Genomic DNA, 15,518 nt, shown 5'->3' with positions numbered 1-15,518 from the left:
GGTGTAACTTAGAGTTACGTACATTGTAATTATGTTGTGCGGTGTAACTTAGAGTTACGTATATTGTGATTATGTTGAACTGGCATGCTTTTTATAAGACTGCATAGACATATAGGTTCCTCATTTAATATTTACATTTCCAATGTTTTTGCCTATGATATCTCTACAAATTATAATGATAGCCATTTCCTATGAATGCGTTGCAGTTGTAAACAATACCCATATGAATACAATTAAATTTCTATTTCAACAGCTGGGAATTCTGACAGAAATGAAAGTAGAATGTAACATATAAGAAACATTAAACTTCATTTTTGAAAATACAAGAGGGTATGAACTAATGCACTTCATGAAATATGCAATTTATATGATGGAGTAGTCATATTTTCTTTATTCTCCAATTGTGTTTTATAATCATTTTAAATATCTGCTCCGAAATTACATATAACGCCATTGTGAGGTAGTTCTAATGCTTGTTCTACTTTATTTCAAATTTCTTTGTCACTGGCAGATCTCCTAGATATTGGGTATTCTTGAAATATCATTAAAAGCAAGTCATAGTGTAGTTTTTCGAAAGCATAAAATATCTGTCTTAAATGAAGAAAGAATTGGGATCAATATTCTTGAAGCAGGGACAGGTAACTTGCTTTACTGTTGTGATGCAGCATGCTAGTATGTCTTAATAAAGTTAAACTACAATCTCGAAAATAATTCATGCATTTATCTTGAAATCTATGTTTATTTTAAACTAATCACCTGAATTTATTATATACTTTGTTGCTGCAGAAAAATGAACCATTATGAGATCCGCGATGATATTATTTGAGGCTCGAAGTTGCTAAGGAATTTAGCAAACATTTGTCACATACATAAAAAAGTTTGGTTTACAGTAATTCTGAATTGTGATTGTGAAATTCATTTTTTCCCCAGAGCATTTCAAATAATCAAATCTTAAATATAATGTAGCTTTCTTTGGTGAAAACCACTGTAATCACCATATGCAGACATGATTCTGAAGAAAGGTAGAAAAATGTGGAAGGGGGATATAAATACCCCCGCCAAAAGATATTTAAGAAGCCTAAAATTTTCAGAAAATGAATTCTGTGAACCAATTTTTAGGTTCTAAGTTTTATGAAAATGCCAAAATAGTATAATAGTAAGTATTGGTTCCCCAACCTAGTCTTAGGCAAAGGTCCTATGCAATCTAACAACACTTGACTAAAAGGTTCTTCAAAACCTGGACCTTGTCAATGGCTGTAAACATTACTGTCATCTCTTTGTACTACATTTGTGGATATTTTGGTAAGGCCCGCGCATTTACAATCAGTGTACAGTCTGCTGATTGGGTGATACCATAATAATTTAACCAATACTGACCGCTAAGTAAAATCAAAATTCAAAACCGGATTTTCCGCAAAATAAGATTTGTGAATGGTAAAATTTATTGAAAAACCTAGAAGCAGAATTGTTACATAGAGAATGGATTTTTCCAGTCCAGGAAGCAGAATTCTGCTTTAAAGCAGAGAAAATGATGTCTGCATATGTGTCTAGTTTTACCTTAGACAATAAGAAGTGGAGCATTACTTATCCTTGCAGTCCATACATTTCTAGACTGACAGTGTGAAATATCAAAGCTGTGAAATGTCCAGATGATTTGTATTATTATGTTTATTAACACTAGCTTTCATCAGACTTTTTCTTCGGACCCTTCTCATTATTTGGTAGTGAAGAAGAACTGTAACTACCTGTGATTGTGTCTGGACACATGGGCCTGTAATGTGATGATGTCATTGATGTACTTATCTCTGGTGGTTCTGTAGTGAAGGAACTGGTCAGTCACACCAAGTATAGACAACCTAAAATACAAATTCAAAAATACAGACAACCTAAAATACAAATTCAAAAATACAGACAACCTACATCACAAATTAAAAAATAAAGACAACCTAAAATACAAATTCAAAACTATAGACAACCTAAAATACAAATTCAAAACTATAGACAACCTAAAATACAAATTCAAAAATACAGACAACCTAAAATAGACAACCTACAACACAAATTCAAAAATATAGACAAACTAAAATACAAATTCAAAAATACAGACAACCTACATGTCACACTCAGAATACACAGTCTGCAACATGTCACACTCAGAATAGACAGTCTACAACATGTCACACTCAGAATAGACAGTCTACAACATGTCACACTCAGACAGTCTACAACATGTCACACTCAAGACAGTCTACAACATGTCACACTCAAAATAGACAACCTACAACATGTCACACTCAGAATAGACAGTCTACAACATGTCACACTCAGACAGTCTACAACATGTCATACTCAGACAGTCTACAACATGTCACACTCAGAATAGACAGCCTACAACATGTCACACTCAGAATAGAAAGTCTACAACATGTCACACTCAGACAGTCTACAACATGTCATACTCAGACAGTCTACAACATGTCACACTCAGAATAGACAGTCTACAACATGTCACACTCAGAATAGACAGTCTACAACATGTCACACTCAGAATAGACAGCCTACAACATGTCACACTCAGAATAGACAGCCTACAACATGTCACACTCAGAATAGACAGTCTACAACATGTCACACTCAGAATAGACAGCCTACAACATGTCACACTCAGAATAGACAGCCTACAACATGTCACACTCAGAATAGACAGTCTACAACATGTCACACTCAGACAGTCTACAACATGTCACACTCAGAATAGACAGCCTACAACATGTCACACTCAGAATAGACAGTCTACAACATGTCACACTCAGAATAGACAGTCTACAACATGTCACACTCAGAATAGACAGTCTACAACATGTCACACTCAGACAGTCTACAACATGTCACACTCAAGACAGTCTACAACATGTCACACTCAGAATAGACAGTCTACAACATGTCACACTCAGAATAGAAAGTCTACAACATGTCACACTCAGACAGTCTATAACATTTTCACACACAGAAAAACAATCCCAGGATAAAGATCTTAAGCTAGCTTCATCACTTACCATAGTAAATCATTGGTGTCTTTGGACATTTTCCACGCCAGCTCAAACATGATGAAAGCTGCCTGGAACAAACATAGAAATATATTGAGCTTAATAGCTAGATTTGTAAATGTAAGTTTAAACCTTTATTATACATTTTAATAGCATTTGTTGCTAAAGATACTTTTACACAGTGAAGGTATGATTCATACTTACCGATGTACCAAAAGTTGAAAACTGTGTGTAATCAAATAAAACCTTTGTTCTGAAATTTAAATTTTATCTGTAGTTGCATATACTGATGTACCGTAGAAATGAGAACAATGTATGCTAGAGCTGGAAGTATTTTTTTTCATCCCTAGTCAACTGCAATTTTTTCTTGACAATACAGATTAATTACAAGCTATTCTGGATAAATCATTGAGAAATTTCACGTAACATTTTGAGATGAACATTTCTGTAGTTTCAACTCCGATACACGCATATGGAATTACGGATATACCTGTTTTCTTCCCATAATCGTTTTTCTCTCCGCTTCTCAATGGAAGCGTCATCAAACCGCCGTCGTTTTCCTGATCTCTCAGAGTCATCACTGTCATTACCAGAATCATCATCTGACTGAAAACAGAGTACCGAGATATGATCAGTGGTCAATCATGAAGTCTCAACCACGCTCCACAAACTGAGAATAAGTCAAAAATAAGATTTTGTATGTCCATCAGAAATACTTCGACATTTTGAATCTAATCTCAATGTGAATTTCATTGACTTATATCTACATTCACTGCATGTTTTCTGCTTAATTAATTGCAACTGAAATGTTGCTTATCATTTGTAAAAATGAAGACATTTTGTTTTAATCTAGTTGGTTCTGGGTTTTAAGTGCTGCCTGTTCGTGTAAGAATATACACTCTACAAATAACTACAAACAAATAAACAAACGGATGTTTTAAAGCAGTGTGCAGTAACACGTAGATCAACTTGCAATTTGATGAAGATATTCATTCTTGTTATGATGGTTTATTTACGCATTTAGAGTTTGTCTTTCTTGGACTATTTTCCTTTTACCATTGTTCAAATTTAGAAATCATTACCTGAGACAAGTCAATGTCAGGTGATTTTCATCTGTGATGTTTAAACTTACAGGTTATTAATATCTATATTTTATGTACCTTAACGTATTTATATAAAAAAAAGCACACACACACACACACACAAATAAATATATTAAAGAATAAAATGTCTTTCTTTGGTTTGTTAAATGGGAGATGAAGGTCGCAAACATTGAAGAAAAAATTTGCACAACCAGCGAAGCATTTTATCATTCAAATGTCAATTTTATAGAGACAAAATCAATTCATATATATATTTACATAGATTAATTCACTTTATTGTCATGGAACCCAGCTTCATGCAGGTCCACCAACCTCGAGTTTTCCTCAAATTTGAGATTTCTCTCTCTTTTTTTAGTTTTATTCACCCATCAAAGCCACCAACTCAAGATTTTTTTCTAACTCATGTGTCTTAAGAGTTTTCTCAGATTTGATAAATATAGTGTGTCACTAAAATGTATCAGCTGTGGGAAATATTTGAGATTTCTCAGAAAATCTTGAGAGTGGTAAATAGCCATCTTACATCATATATGTTAAAATTTGTGGTAGATAGGGGTAATTCATGGGAAAAACTAGTTCTAATTGTAACGGGGACCGTTACAGATGTTCCCCAAACCTCCCCCAATTAAAAAGTGATGTCCTTGTGAATCTATAGCAAAAAATCATTTTATTTTAGCCTTTAATTACATGTAGTACGTTCAATATGGTCATTTCAGTACCAAAAAATGAAAGAAAGCGTTGCACGCGCATACACGCGCACGCGTGTATGATTCCGAATTTTTGTTGATGTCATTCAACAGGCATGTGTATCATATACCCACAGTGTGAATTTCATAACATTTTCACCAAATATAAGGAAGTTATAGCGATTTAAAAATCGTCCAATCAGAATTCAGCACACGTGCATGCACGTGCTGAGCAGTAATTCTAACCACAGCAATTTGTAAGGAGTACCAAGACACATCTAAACCATTAATATCAATAGAATTTGAAGAAAAACAAAAACGTTATCGTCCTTTAAATATTGAACATTTAAAAAACGTTGCACGCGCATGCGCGTGGGCATATTTTTGTTACACCAATATATAGATACACATATTGTCTATGTATGCTGTGAATATCATCTCATTCGCTTCATAAAAAAGATAGTTACAAAGGTTTTAGTATTATCCAATCAAAATGAAGCGCACGTGCATGCGCGTGCAAATTGGTAATTTCGACCATGCAAATCAGTTAAGGGTCTCAATATCTATCTATGATATGAATTTCAAGCCATTTCAATGAACAACAAAAAAGTTAGACTGATTCCAAAGTTAGTGTACAAATTTTGTAATGCGTGTGCTCGCGCATGCGTGCGCGTGCTGACAAAATAACTATTATTTTTCATATGTACAAATGATATACTATCATCCTAGTTAGGTTTTATATCGCTTCCTTCAATATTCTGATTTTCCATTTTTTGTACCAAAATTGCAATGCACGTGCGCGCGCGTGCATGCACATGCAGACAAAAGGACTATCACTATGCACATCTACAAACGCTATACTATCATCCTGGAAAGTTTCATATCGATCCCTTTTGTAGTTTCTGAGAACACTACCGGACAAAAAAGTACCGGAGAAAAAGAATAATAATAATAATAATAATAATAATAATAAGAAACAGAGTAAAAACAATATGTTCCCAAACTTTGTTTGGGGAACATAATTAAAGGTGCACTAGATATACATAACAAATGTCAATGATACATCAACGTACATATCTTAAAATATTCAGGGTTTAAATGGTATGGTTTCAAAGCTTCTTGCATTAGATTTTCAGTAATTGATACATCAATGAAGAAAAAATTTCAAAAGAAAGGAATGTTATTCTAAATATCTGTTCAACTCGAGTATAAACTCAAGGACAAAGCAAATTATCAGAGCACCATTTTAGGTCCCAGCCTCTTAACATACTGATGTCAACATCCAGTTTGAATTTCAGTAGCAGCTGACATATTTTGAATACAGATTTTGATATTGCAGTTGTCTTATGCTTATCACTTTACATGAATTTCCTCACTCCACCCAAGTGTAAAACGGGTACCTGGCTAGAGACAGTGAAAGATATTGTTAGAATGTTAGTGCTCTAGCGCTTGTAATGGCAGCTTGCACTGTATGCTTCCTAGGAGGCTGAGAAAGTTCTAGATTGATATAAGGTCTGCCAGGGTAATAATGCATTGTAAAGCGCTTTGGGCAGTATACGCTGGAAAAAGCGCTATATAAAACCAATCATTATTATTATTATCACATTGATAATTTAGTAAGGTAACTATGTTTAAATGATTTACTGTGGATTTCTTATTTTACGTTAGTACTTAATATCGTGAACTGACTCATCTATGTCAAATCGTGAGCACATAAATTTGCAAGTGCTCTGTTGATCAAAAGTATTTACATGTCATTTAGCAATGTATAAAAAAAGAGCGAGTAACTTTAACTTGCAAGTGATGCTTCTCGCAAAATTACACGATAATAAATTCCTCGCATATATTTAGGAATTCACAGTAATTCTAGCTTAAGCTATCAACAGTGAAGTGGAGTTTTTTTACGAATTAAAGTAAATGCAAAGGACCCCAATTACCAAGCCCTTTGAGAAATTAATCTCAGATCTTTTCTCCATTTCAACTCGTGTGGTTGAATATAAAGGTTGGTGGCATACCACTCAGCAAAATATTTGAATAACCCCAACTTTAAGGCTTTGAGTTAAGATTTTCAAGGGTTGGAGAGCCAGGACTCAAACTGTGATCACTAAAGCTTAAACATTCTGCTAGCCCTGATTTAAATTCCTGGCGAATTAACCACTCTTAAACATTCTGCTAGCCCTGAGTACCTGGCGAATTATAACCACTCTTAAACATTCTGCTAGCCCTGATTTAAATTCCTGGCGAATTAACCACTCTTAAACATTCTGCTAGCTCCAAGTTCCTGGCGAATTAACCACTCTTAAACATTCTGCTAGCCCCGAGTTCCTGGTGAATTAACCACTCTTAAACATTCTGCTAGCCCTGATTTAAATTCCTGGCGAATTAACCACTCTAATAATCACATGTCCACTGTTTGGTAAGTCTCACTTTTATAAAAAGGAAAAGTGAAAGTGATTGAAATTTAAGAAAGTGAGCCAAGTTTTATGGTGTAAGAGTCAGGACATACTCAGTTATCAGATATGTGGTCTGATGTGAAGAATACATATTTCCAATGTTTGCCTTTGATATCTTTACAAATTATAATGATAGCCATTTCCTCATGGATGCTCTGCAGTTGTGAACAGTGTGTGTATGAATCTTGATAAATATAGTACGTCTATATCAACACCTGAGAATTCCGACAAAAATGAAAGTAGAATGTAAATTATGAAGAAAGAAAAAATAATTCAATTTTGGAAAATACAGTGGGTATGAACTGCAACACTACATACTGGCATGCTTTTCATGAAGCGCCAACATGCTTCACAAAATTATGCCATCGTGAAGCGTAGCAGTTCATACACTGATATATTTCAAATGAAATTCATTTCTTAAATATTAACAAGGACAATTTAAGCTTTAGTTGTAGACATACAATCCATGTACTACTTGTACGACCCAACAACTGTGGTTATGAAAGTCATTTTCATTCATATGGTCATCATAATCCTTCATCCAGTAAACCCCAGAAACAACACAGCTTTCAATGTATACATGTAGCCTATACCTCACTACTAATCTTATTGATCTAAAATACAGCAAACCTAAGCCATGAACGTCTCTCTATGTTTACTTATCTTACTTTCATATTTAGTCAAATAAAGCTTTTAAATTTCTGAGGTAAATTCTACACAATTCAGTGTTTAACTCGACAGTGATATAATGTATAGTATTGCCTCGAGAAACTTATAAAGCATGACTGGACATTTAAATTTGTGTCACTTTAATATACATGCATGATAACTGCACATGGTGATATTGATAAAGGGTCAGTGTTATCGGGACTAACACACATGCCCTGTTCATGTACACAGTTGTCACTATAAGTATGATTCAGCCATCACTATATGTAAGTTGTGTGTTACAGAAGAGTCATTGTGGAGAGATCTTTGAAGCCATGCAGTACTGCTCCTTGGACAATGTACAGACAACACAATAAGGTCAGAATCATATAGAGGATGTCTATTCAGCAGGTCTTTTTCAACTGCATACAATTTGGTAAATCCAACACAATTGGTATAACAGCCAGATACTTTATAATCACTGGTCTTGCAGACCATAAAACACATGCAGTGCGATATCAAATCTACCATATATGCATCAGCAGAACAAGAAATCATCTTTTCTATTTCCCTCTTAAGATGCACGAGGACATGGAGTCAGGCCTGACAGAGGGATTGTGGGAAAAGTCACATGGACTTCCTATTTGGAGGAAAATCTGTTTTGCCATCGGTGGTGCCCCCTATCAAATCACAAGCACTGTTCTAGGGTTCTTCATGAGTATCTTTCTCTTGGAGGTAGCACAGGTAAATAACATGTTGAAAGAGATAGAAACCGATTGTTTCATTTTAGCAAGTAATACTACATATCGGTGAGTTCTGGTGTGTTGGAAATCTTTTATTTTTGATCGGATAAAAAAAAATTGCCAAAAAGTCACCAAATTTCAATTCATTTAAATTCCTGATGCCAAAATGACCAGATACAAGTTAAGTAATGTCTTATCTCAGTTTCTTCTTCACCTTTTGATTTATTTTACTTGTTACCACCTTCAGGGATCCCATCTTACTAATCCTGTGACTTGGAGATCTTCACAAATGTTGTATAATAACTACAGAGTCCATTACCTAAATTCTTCTACAGGTTCAACCTGCCTATGTGTCAGTCATTGTTTTTGGAGGCAAGCTGTGGTACGCTATGACTGATCCAATTTGTGGTTACCTTGTCAACCAGACAACACATACCTCCCTGGGCAAGTACAGACCATGGTAATTCTTCAATGTCTTTTTCATCCATTTTTATTTTATTCTGACAAGGTTACAGTCTCTCTGAAGATGTTCACAAAATTGCATAAATCTATAACATATTTTAATCTCTCTTTCTTCAATACTGAAGATCTACTGGTTATTTATTTTGATAATTTTATAGACGTAAGATTTTATGTCATACTGTCATTTAATTTCATTTAAGTTTATGGTTTTTTTATTGTTGCATTCCTCACCGGTACCCTTGTAAAGCGCCTTAGAGTTATATGTATTATATAGGACGCTATATAAATTTTATTCATCTATTTATTTACCGGTGATATATTTAAACAATTTCCCCATATTATGTTTAATGACAGGATTTTGCTGACAACCCCATTTGCCTGCATCACCTACCTCTGTTTCTGGTTGGTACCAGATTACAGTGAAGAGGGCAAACTGGTCTGGTACCTGACATTCTACTGTCTGTTTCAGGGATTCCTCTCTGTGAGTGTCTAGTCTTTACTGAACACTGTCTCACTACTTTACTTGTATGTACAGTAAAACACAGTTACAATGAACAAGCTTATAATGAATTCACACACAGTGAAGAAATTTTCATTCCCTGTAGACTTAAAACATGTCTTCATGATCTCATCATGATCTCTTTCATATAAAGATCTGAATTACATTTAAAACCAATCAAATTGTTTGTCCCCAGCACTTCATTATATAAGTGTGTTTTACTCGACATGAGAATAAAAATCACACACATTGTTTTTGTTGCAATTAGAAAATGTTAATCTTTAACGTCAACATTTACTTTGGAATCAGTTTTTTGTGGAGTGGATATACACAGTATTCTGATCTTCTACAGTTTCGTGAACTACCATCAAGAACCACAACTCTATCATCACAAAATAAACACCTCATATAAATTCGTTATCATCCAAGGTTTTAAAGTGTCTGGAGGATGCGATTTCTTTACATTGAACAATATACAAATCACATACTTCATCAAAGTTTTTAAATTGTGGGAGAGGATCCCATTGAACTCCATGAAAATTGAAACCCCATGAAATTCATTAACGAATGATGTACCACAGAAAGTGATTCAGCCATACACGTGTCATTCAGTGCACATCTCTACCACAGTGTCTTTAAAAAAAAAATCTACGTACATCTCAAATTTTGCTCTTTGCAGGGGGTACATGTGCCCTACACATCTATGACAATGAGTATCAGCGACAGCCAAAAGGAAAGAGACTCCATTACTGCCTACAGTAAGATCCAAGTTAACAGTTCACCTACAGTAAGATACAACTTATCAATTCACCTACAGTAAGATCCAAGTTACATGTATCAATTCACTAACTGTGAAAAAAACTATTCTGCTTTTAGGTCATTACGTACATCATTTAAAACATATTAAATCAAGGCAGACTACTGACAAATAAGTTAATGTTACAGGGGTTTCAACAGTCTCGTTTAAAATCAACATTACGCAAATTATATGGTCGTAATAATGATACAAGCTATCACTGGGTTGAATGCTGTCTGACATGTTTCATACTGATCATTAGGCTGTTCTTTACATAGTGATTTTGACTATGGATTACTCCATTTACCTGATCAAGATATAGGGCTCACAGCAGATTTGACCAGTCAATAAGGGATGCTTAATCCTCCTTGGCACCTGATACCATCCCTGATATGTCCAGGGGTCCATGTTTGCCCTTCTCTTAGGCCAAAAAAAAAAAGTTTCTCAGGCCAAAAATTAAAATTTTGCTGAGGTGGGCAGGTTTTTTTTTTTTTTTTTTACTTGACTGTAGTATGAGTTATCTTTCTTTTTTATGTTGACTGTACAATGAGTTATCTTTTCTTTCTCATGTACATGTTTATATAGAATAATCGATGGAATTTTTATTTCTATTAAAAATAGCTTTACATTACTTTAATACTATTAAATTTACACTATTATTTTTAAACACTTGCACATAAATGAGTATGCATTCAATAATTATTTGATCAGAAGAGTTACCCCATTTACATATACAATCAAATAAAAATTGGAAAAAAAATTCCATGTGGTACCTTTTCAACGGATGCGGTGGGGCCTGAGAAACTACTGATTTTTTTTTGCCTTACTTTTGCATTCTTTTTAGGATTTATGAGATTGATTAGTGTATGTAATCTTCACTTGTTCATATAATGGATTTTACTGATCTCCTGAAATTCGTTATGAGCGAAGTTCACTGTATCTGACAGCACTCTCATACAATTGCACAGCAAGATTTAACCAACAGCACTCTCCCATAATTGTACAGTAAAACCGTTTAGAATTCACCTCTGGTATTAAATGAGTAAATCAGTAAAGCTAAAAACTTGTATTCACACAGGAATGGTTGCCGAGGCTATTGGGGTTATGATGGGGGTCATCATTCAAGGTCATTTCATCAAAAAGCACAGAACAGCTGGAGTATGCAACAAAGCTTCAAAGTCATTAAATATCACCATGACAACCAAGGACAACTTAATACACCAGGTACCAAATCCATGGGCACCTCTGCTTTTCATTAAACAATCTTAAACACCCCAGTGTCACCTGAATAATAATTCAGGAATTTATACTCAACATTATAATTTTTTTTACAGATCAGTTCATACCATGATGCATCAGTGACTATAGTCAGTATTTATGTAATCTGCATTCTTGTCTGTTTCTGTGGAACAAAGGAACAAAGAGGTGAGTATCCTATCCTACATGACATATCAGGTGAAACACTACATCATGCATGACATCTCAGGTGAAACACTACATCATGCATGACATATCAGGTGAAACACTACATCATGCATGACATCTCAGGTGAAACACTACATCATGCATGACATATCAGGTGAAACACTACATCATGCATGACATATCAGGTGAAACACTACATCATGCATGACATCTCAGGTGAAACACTACATCATGCATGACATATCAGGTGAAACACTACATCATGCATGACATATCAGGTGAAACACTACCCTGTTTAGTCGTCTGCACATACTGTCATTTTTTCTGTCTTTCAGTCAAACAAGTGTCACCAGGAGAGGGATTTTTTGTGGGATTACGAAAAGTGTTGTTTTTCCGACCATACTTGAAGCTCTCAATGGCCGTCCTGTTTTTGTCTGTTGCCATCTCAGTGTGTATAGATTCATTAGACAGTGAGACTGTTAATTGTCAGAACTCATATAAACCTCATAAATAACCCGATGATTTCACCTAAATCTGAAATCATGTGGGATTATTTATTAAGTGGTGTTTTTTCCTTTCTCTCAAAAGTAAAAGCTTCAAAGTAATCATCAATAACAGTTTAAATCTACTTGCAATCTGCATAACTCTTGACTCTCAAATCAGATCATAAGGCTCCAAGTTTTGCCACCTATCACAACCAACTACAAATTGTGTGACAAGACCTCTCTACTAACATCACAAACTTGGAGACTTCAGATTTCAAGCATAATTCTTTACAAAAGAAGAAAATGGAGTAATAACTGAAATAAATATTCCCATGCAATAGTTTTTAAGACCATTTGCTTTACTTCCCAGATAACTCAAGGAAGCCTGGCTCTGTTTTGTACCCATACTCTGGGCATGGGTCAATATTTCTCCACCTTCATCACCATCATCATGGTAAGTACTGAATGTGTCCATAATTATCATGGTAATCGTACAATCTGCAGTATCCAATCAATTTCTGTGTACATCATTATTCAAAAGGCTTCCACTATCTGCAGTCTGCCAGTCTGGCATTTCATACAAGTGAGGATAGGAAAGAGGAGAACATTTGCTGCCGGTATGTTGGTAAGTATACACAAACAACAGGCTTGAAACTAGAAATTTAGTAGTCATGTCAAATTTGAAAATTTGTTATAGATTTGAATGAACAACCACAAATAAAACTTAACTGGATATGTACTTTCTTGTCATATCGTAAGGCTAATTGCTTTTTTCAGTTGTTTATTAAGTTGTCTTTTTCAGTTGTTTATCCCAGTCCTGCTGTCTCAGTTGTTTCTCCACGACAGTTTCTTTGCCTATACAATCGTCCTTGTGTTTGCTGGACTGAGCATTGCAGTTTCTCTACTTCTACCATGGTATACATAAATATCTCCTATTCCAACCATGGAACTGGTCACAGTAGCTAAGTGGTAAAGCATTTGCTTTGTAACACGGAGGTCGTGAGTTCGAGCCCTGCTCAGATATGACGTAAACATAAGTAGTGATTGCTCCTTCACAAAACACTCGATCAGCAATAGAGGTGAAAATCACCGATCTTTCGGATATGACCTTAAAAGTGGAGGTCCCATGTTATGGTACTTCACCTACAACTGGTGACATCTCAAGCCGAGTGAAAAAATCTTAATGGGACATAAAACAAACAACCAACCAACCATGGTATACACATCTCCTACCATGGTGTACATAAATATCTCCTACTTCTACAATGCTACACATTATCATCTATTCAGTTTAACTTATGGCATAGATGTTAGCTACATAGTAACTTGAATTTGTTTGTGCATGTCCGTCAGTGTTAAGAATACTATGTTTAGAATACCATTTCAGATCTATGGCTGGCAGGTGGGAAGGGCTCAGGTCACTGATGGTGAGTCAGAATGTCACAGGTCAAGGTCATAGTACATTTGGTTTTTATGCTTGTTTGGGTTTTTTAGGTCTCATTCAGGAATTTTTCACTCTTGTAGAGAAATCAACAGCTTTAGGTGAAGTGCCACAAAATTTGACCTACATGTATGCATGGTACTTATGGCCATGGCAGTGAGGGTTTTTGATCATGCCAACACCTACTGCCACATGTGTCACACGGGACCCTCATTTTTAATGTCACATCTGAAAGACCTGTGACTTTCTGAGTTTCACTTTTAATGCTGGGCACTTGGTGAAGGAACAGTCACTACAGTTACAGCTAGTTTACGAGGCACTGGGATTGACATTCGAACACAGACCTCCCGATTTTGAAGCAAAAGCCCTAACCACTAGGCTACATATACTACAACCGGTAGAGTGCGCTGGAACGCTTCTATTTGCAGTGTCTAGATTCATTCTGTTTATCTTTACTAGGTCTATGTTGCCTGATGTCATTGACGATTTCTACGTTACACATGGAGAACACAAAGATGCCATATTTTACTCCTTTTATGTCTTCTTTAACAAGTTAGCCACAGGGGTGGCAGTGGCCACCTCTCAGTTGGCTCTGAAGTAAGTTTGCTACACTCCACCCTCATAACAATTTCCAGTATATCATTCAGCTCTGATATACATCTGTTCAATAAAAGTTCCCTTTCTTAAATACACTGAACAGTCTATGTAATCATGGACGGTCAGAATCACCAATAGATTCACCCCTACTGATGCTCTGTCAGGTACACTGATTGAGTGCAACCAATATACATGTAACATCTATTTTCTTTAGCAATAAGGCCTAATAAAAATCAAAGTCTGGTTCTCAGACCAGTATACATGTAAATAAAGGTGCCATGTGAATAACGTGATCATAATTTAAAAGTTTCTCAAATTTTGTTGGTTCTAGATTCCAAACAATGTAGTATTCTAATGTATACTTCATTGAATAATTATTTATTACCATAGCTGAATATGATAAGCTTAGATTATAAAATGTAATTTGTTTTGAAAAAGGTAACCAAGTAAAAATGGAAAACAAATGCTCTCTCTCTATTGCATCTATTCCTGTAAAAATTTGGCCCGAGAACCAGACTTTTAACTTTTGATAGCCAAAGAAAACAACATGTACAGTTATGTATGGAAATCACGGTGTCACACCCTTCTAATTTAAACAGGTATGGTGGCTACAGAGTGGGAGACTGTGAACAGCCACCTGGCGTGGGGCAGGCCCTGAGGTACCTCATGATTCCTGGCCCCATTACTGCTGTAGTTATTGCTCTTGTATTCTTAAATCAATACCCAATAGACGAAAAGAGAGCTCGACTCAATCGACAGAAAATACAACAGAAGCTGATCCCAAGTGATTGATCAGTAAATACATTGTAATGAAGTTACATTACAGAACAACTATCAGGAGAAAAACACAAGCCAGCAACAAAGACAAAATGTTGACACTGCCTAATTAACAATTTATGTCTTCTGGGAACGCAACTATGGCAAGAACCACCATTTATACTATATACAATATGTAGATGGAGGGCACATTTCCTCTTGTGAAGAAAGCGCATACCAATATAGAGATTCATTTAGATGAGTACTGTATTCAGTAGATATGAAGATTTTTAATTTCTAGACAACCAGCTGGAAATGTTCAGTAAAGCACTAAGCACCACGTATATATGTATCCAAATAGTTCCAAATGATGCATTGAT

The 15,518-nt window shown here is 35.3% G+C and overlaps 2 protein-coding genes across 2 annotated transcripts in view; one reads left to right on the top strand and one right to left on the bottom strand.

Moving 5' to 3' along the window:
* LOC125655861 (cell division control protein 45 homolog) overlaps positions 1 to 15,518 on the bottom strand; it is a 37,960-nt gene that overhangs the window by 13,993 nt on the left and 8,449 nt on the right. Inside the window, exons 6-9 of the mRNA XM_048886392.2 lie at positions 3,538 to 3,653; positions 3,252 to 3,300; positions 3,057 to 3,118; positions 1,746 to 1,856 (exon numbers count right to left, since the gene is read on the bottom strand). Of these exons, the coding sequence (XP_048742349.2) occupies positions 1,746 to 1,856; positions 3,057 to 3,118; positions 3,252 to 3,300; positions 3,538 to 3,653 (338 nt within the window). The remainder of the gene's footprint in view (positions 1 to 1,745; positions 1,857 to 3,056; positions 3,119 to 3,251; positions 3,301 to 3,537; positions 3,654 to 15,518) is intronic.
* Positions 8,189 to 15,518, top strand: part of LOC125655868 (sodium-dependent lysophosphatidylcholine symporter 1-like) — a 29,893-nt gene continuing 22,563 nt past the window's right edge. Inside the window, exons 1-13 of the mRNA XM_048886404.2 lie at positions 8,189 to 8,312; positions 8,514 to 8,678; positions 9,013 to 9,137; positions 9,494 to 9,620; positions 10,318 to 10,396; positions 11,513 to 11,658; positions 11,769 to 11,859; positions 12,195 to 12,307; positions 12,715 to 12,798; positions 12,886 to 12,969; positions 13,147 to 13,259; positions 14,245 to 14,382; positions 14,982 to 15,087. Coding sequence (XP_048742361.2) covers positions 8,292 to 8,312; positions 8,514 to 8,678; positions 9,013 to 9,137; positions 9,494 to 9,620; positions 10,318 to 10,396; positions 11,513 to 11,658; positions 11,769 to 11,859; positions 12,195 to 12,307; positions 12,715 to 12,798; positions 12,886 to 12,969; positions 13,147 to 13,259; positions 14,245 to 14,382; positions 14,982 to 15,087 — 1,392 coding nt within the window. The 5' untranslated portion in view covers positions 8,189 to 8,291. The remainder of the gene's footprint in view (positions 8,313 to 8,513; positions 8,679 to 9,012; positions 9,138 to 9,493; positions 9,621 to 10,317; positions 10,397 to 11,512; positions 11,659 to 11,768; positions 11,860 to 12,194; positions 12,308 to 12,714; positions 12,799 to 12,885; positions 12,970 to 13,146; positions 13,260 to 14,244; positions 14,383 to 14,981; positions 15,088 to 15,518) is intronic.

The sequence above is a fragment of the Ostrea edulis genome, chromosome 1 (genome assembly GCF_947568905.1).
Source record: "Ostrea edulis chromosome 1, xbOstEdul1.1, whole genome shotgun sequence".
NCBI lineage: Eukaryota > Metazoa > Mollusca > Bivalvia > Ostreida > Ostreidae > Ostrea > Ostrea edulis.
The sequence above is the reverse complement of the archived record's forward strand: the minus strand, read 5'-3'. Positions and strand labels throughout refer to the sequence as shown.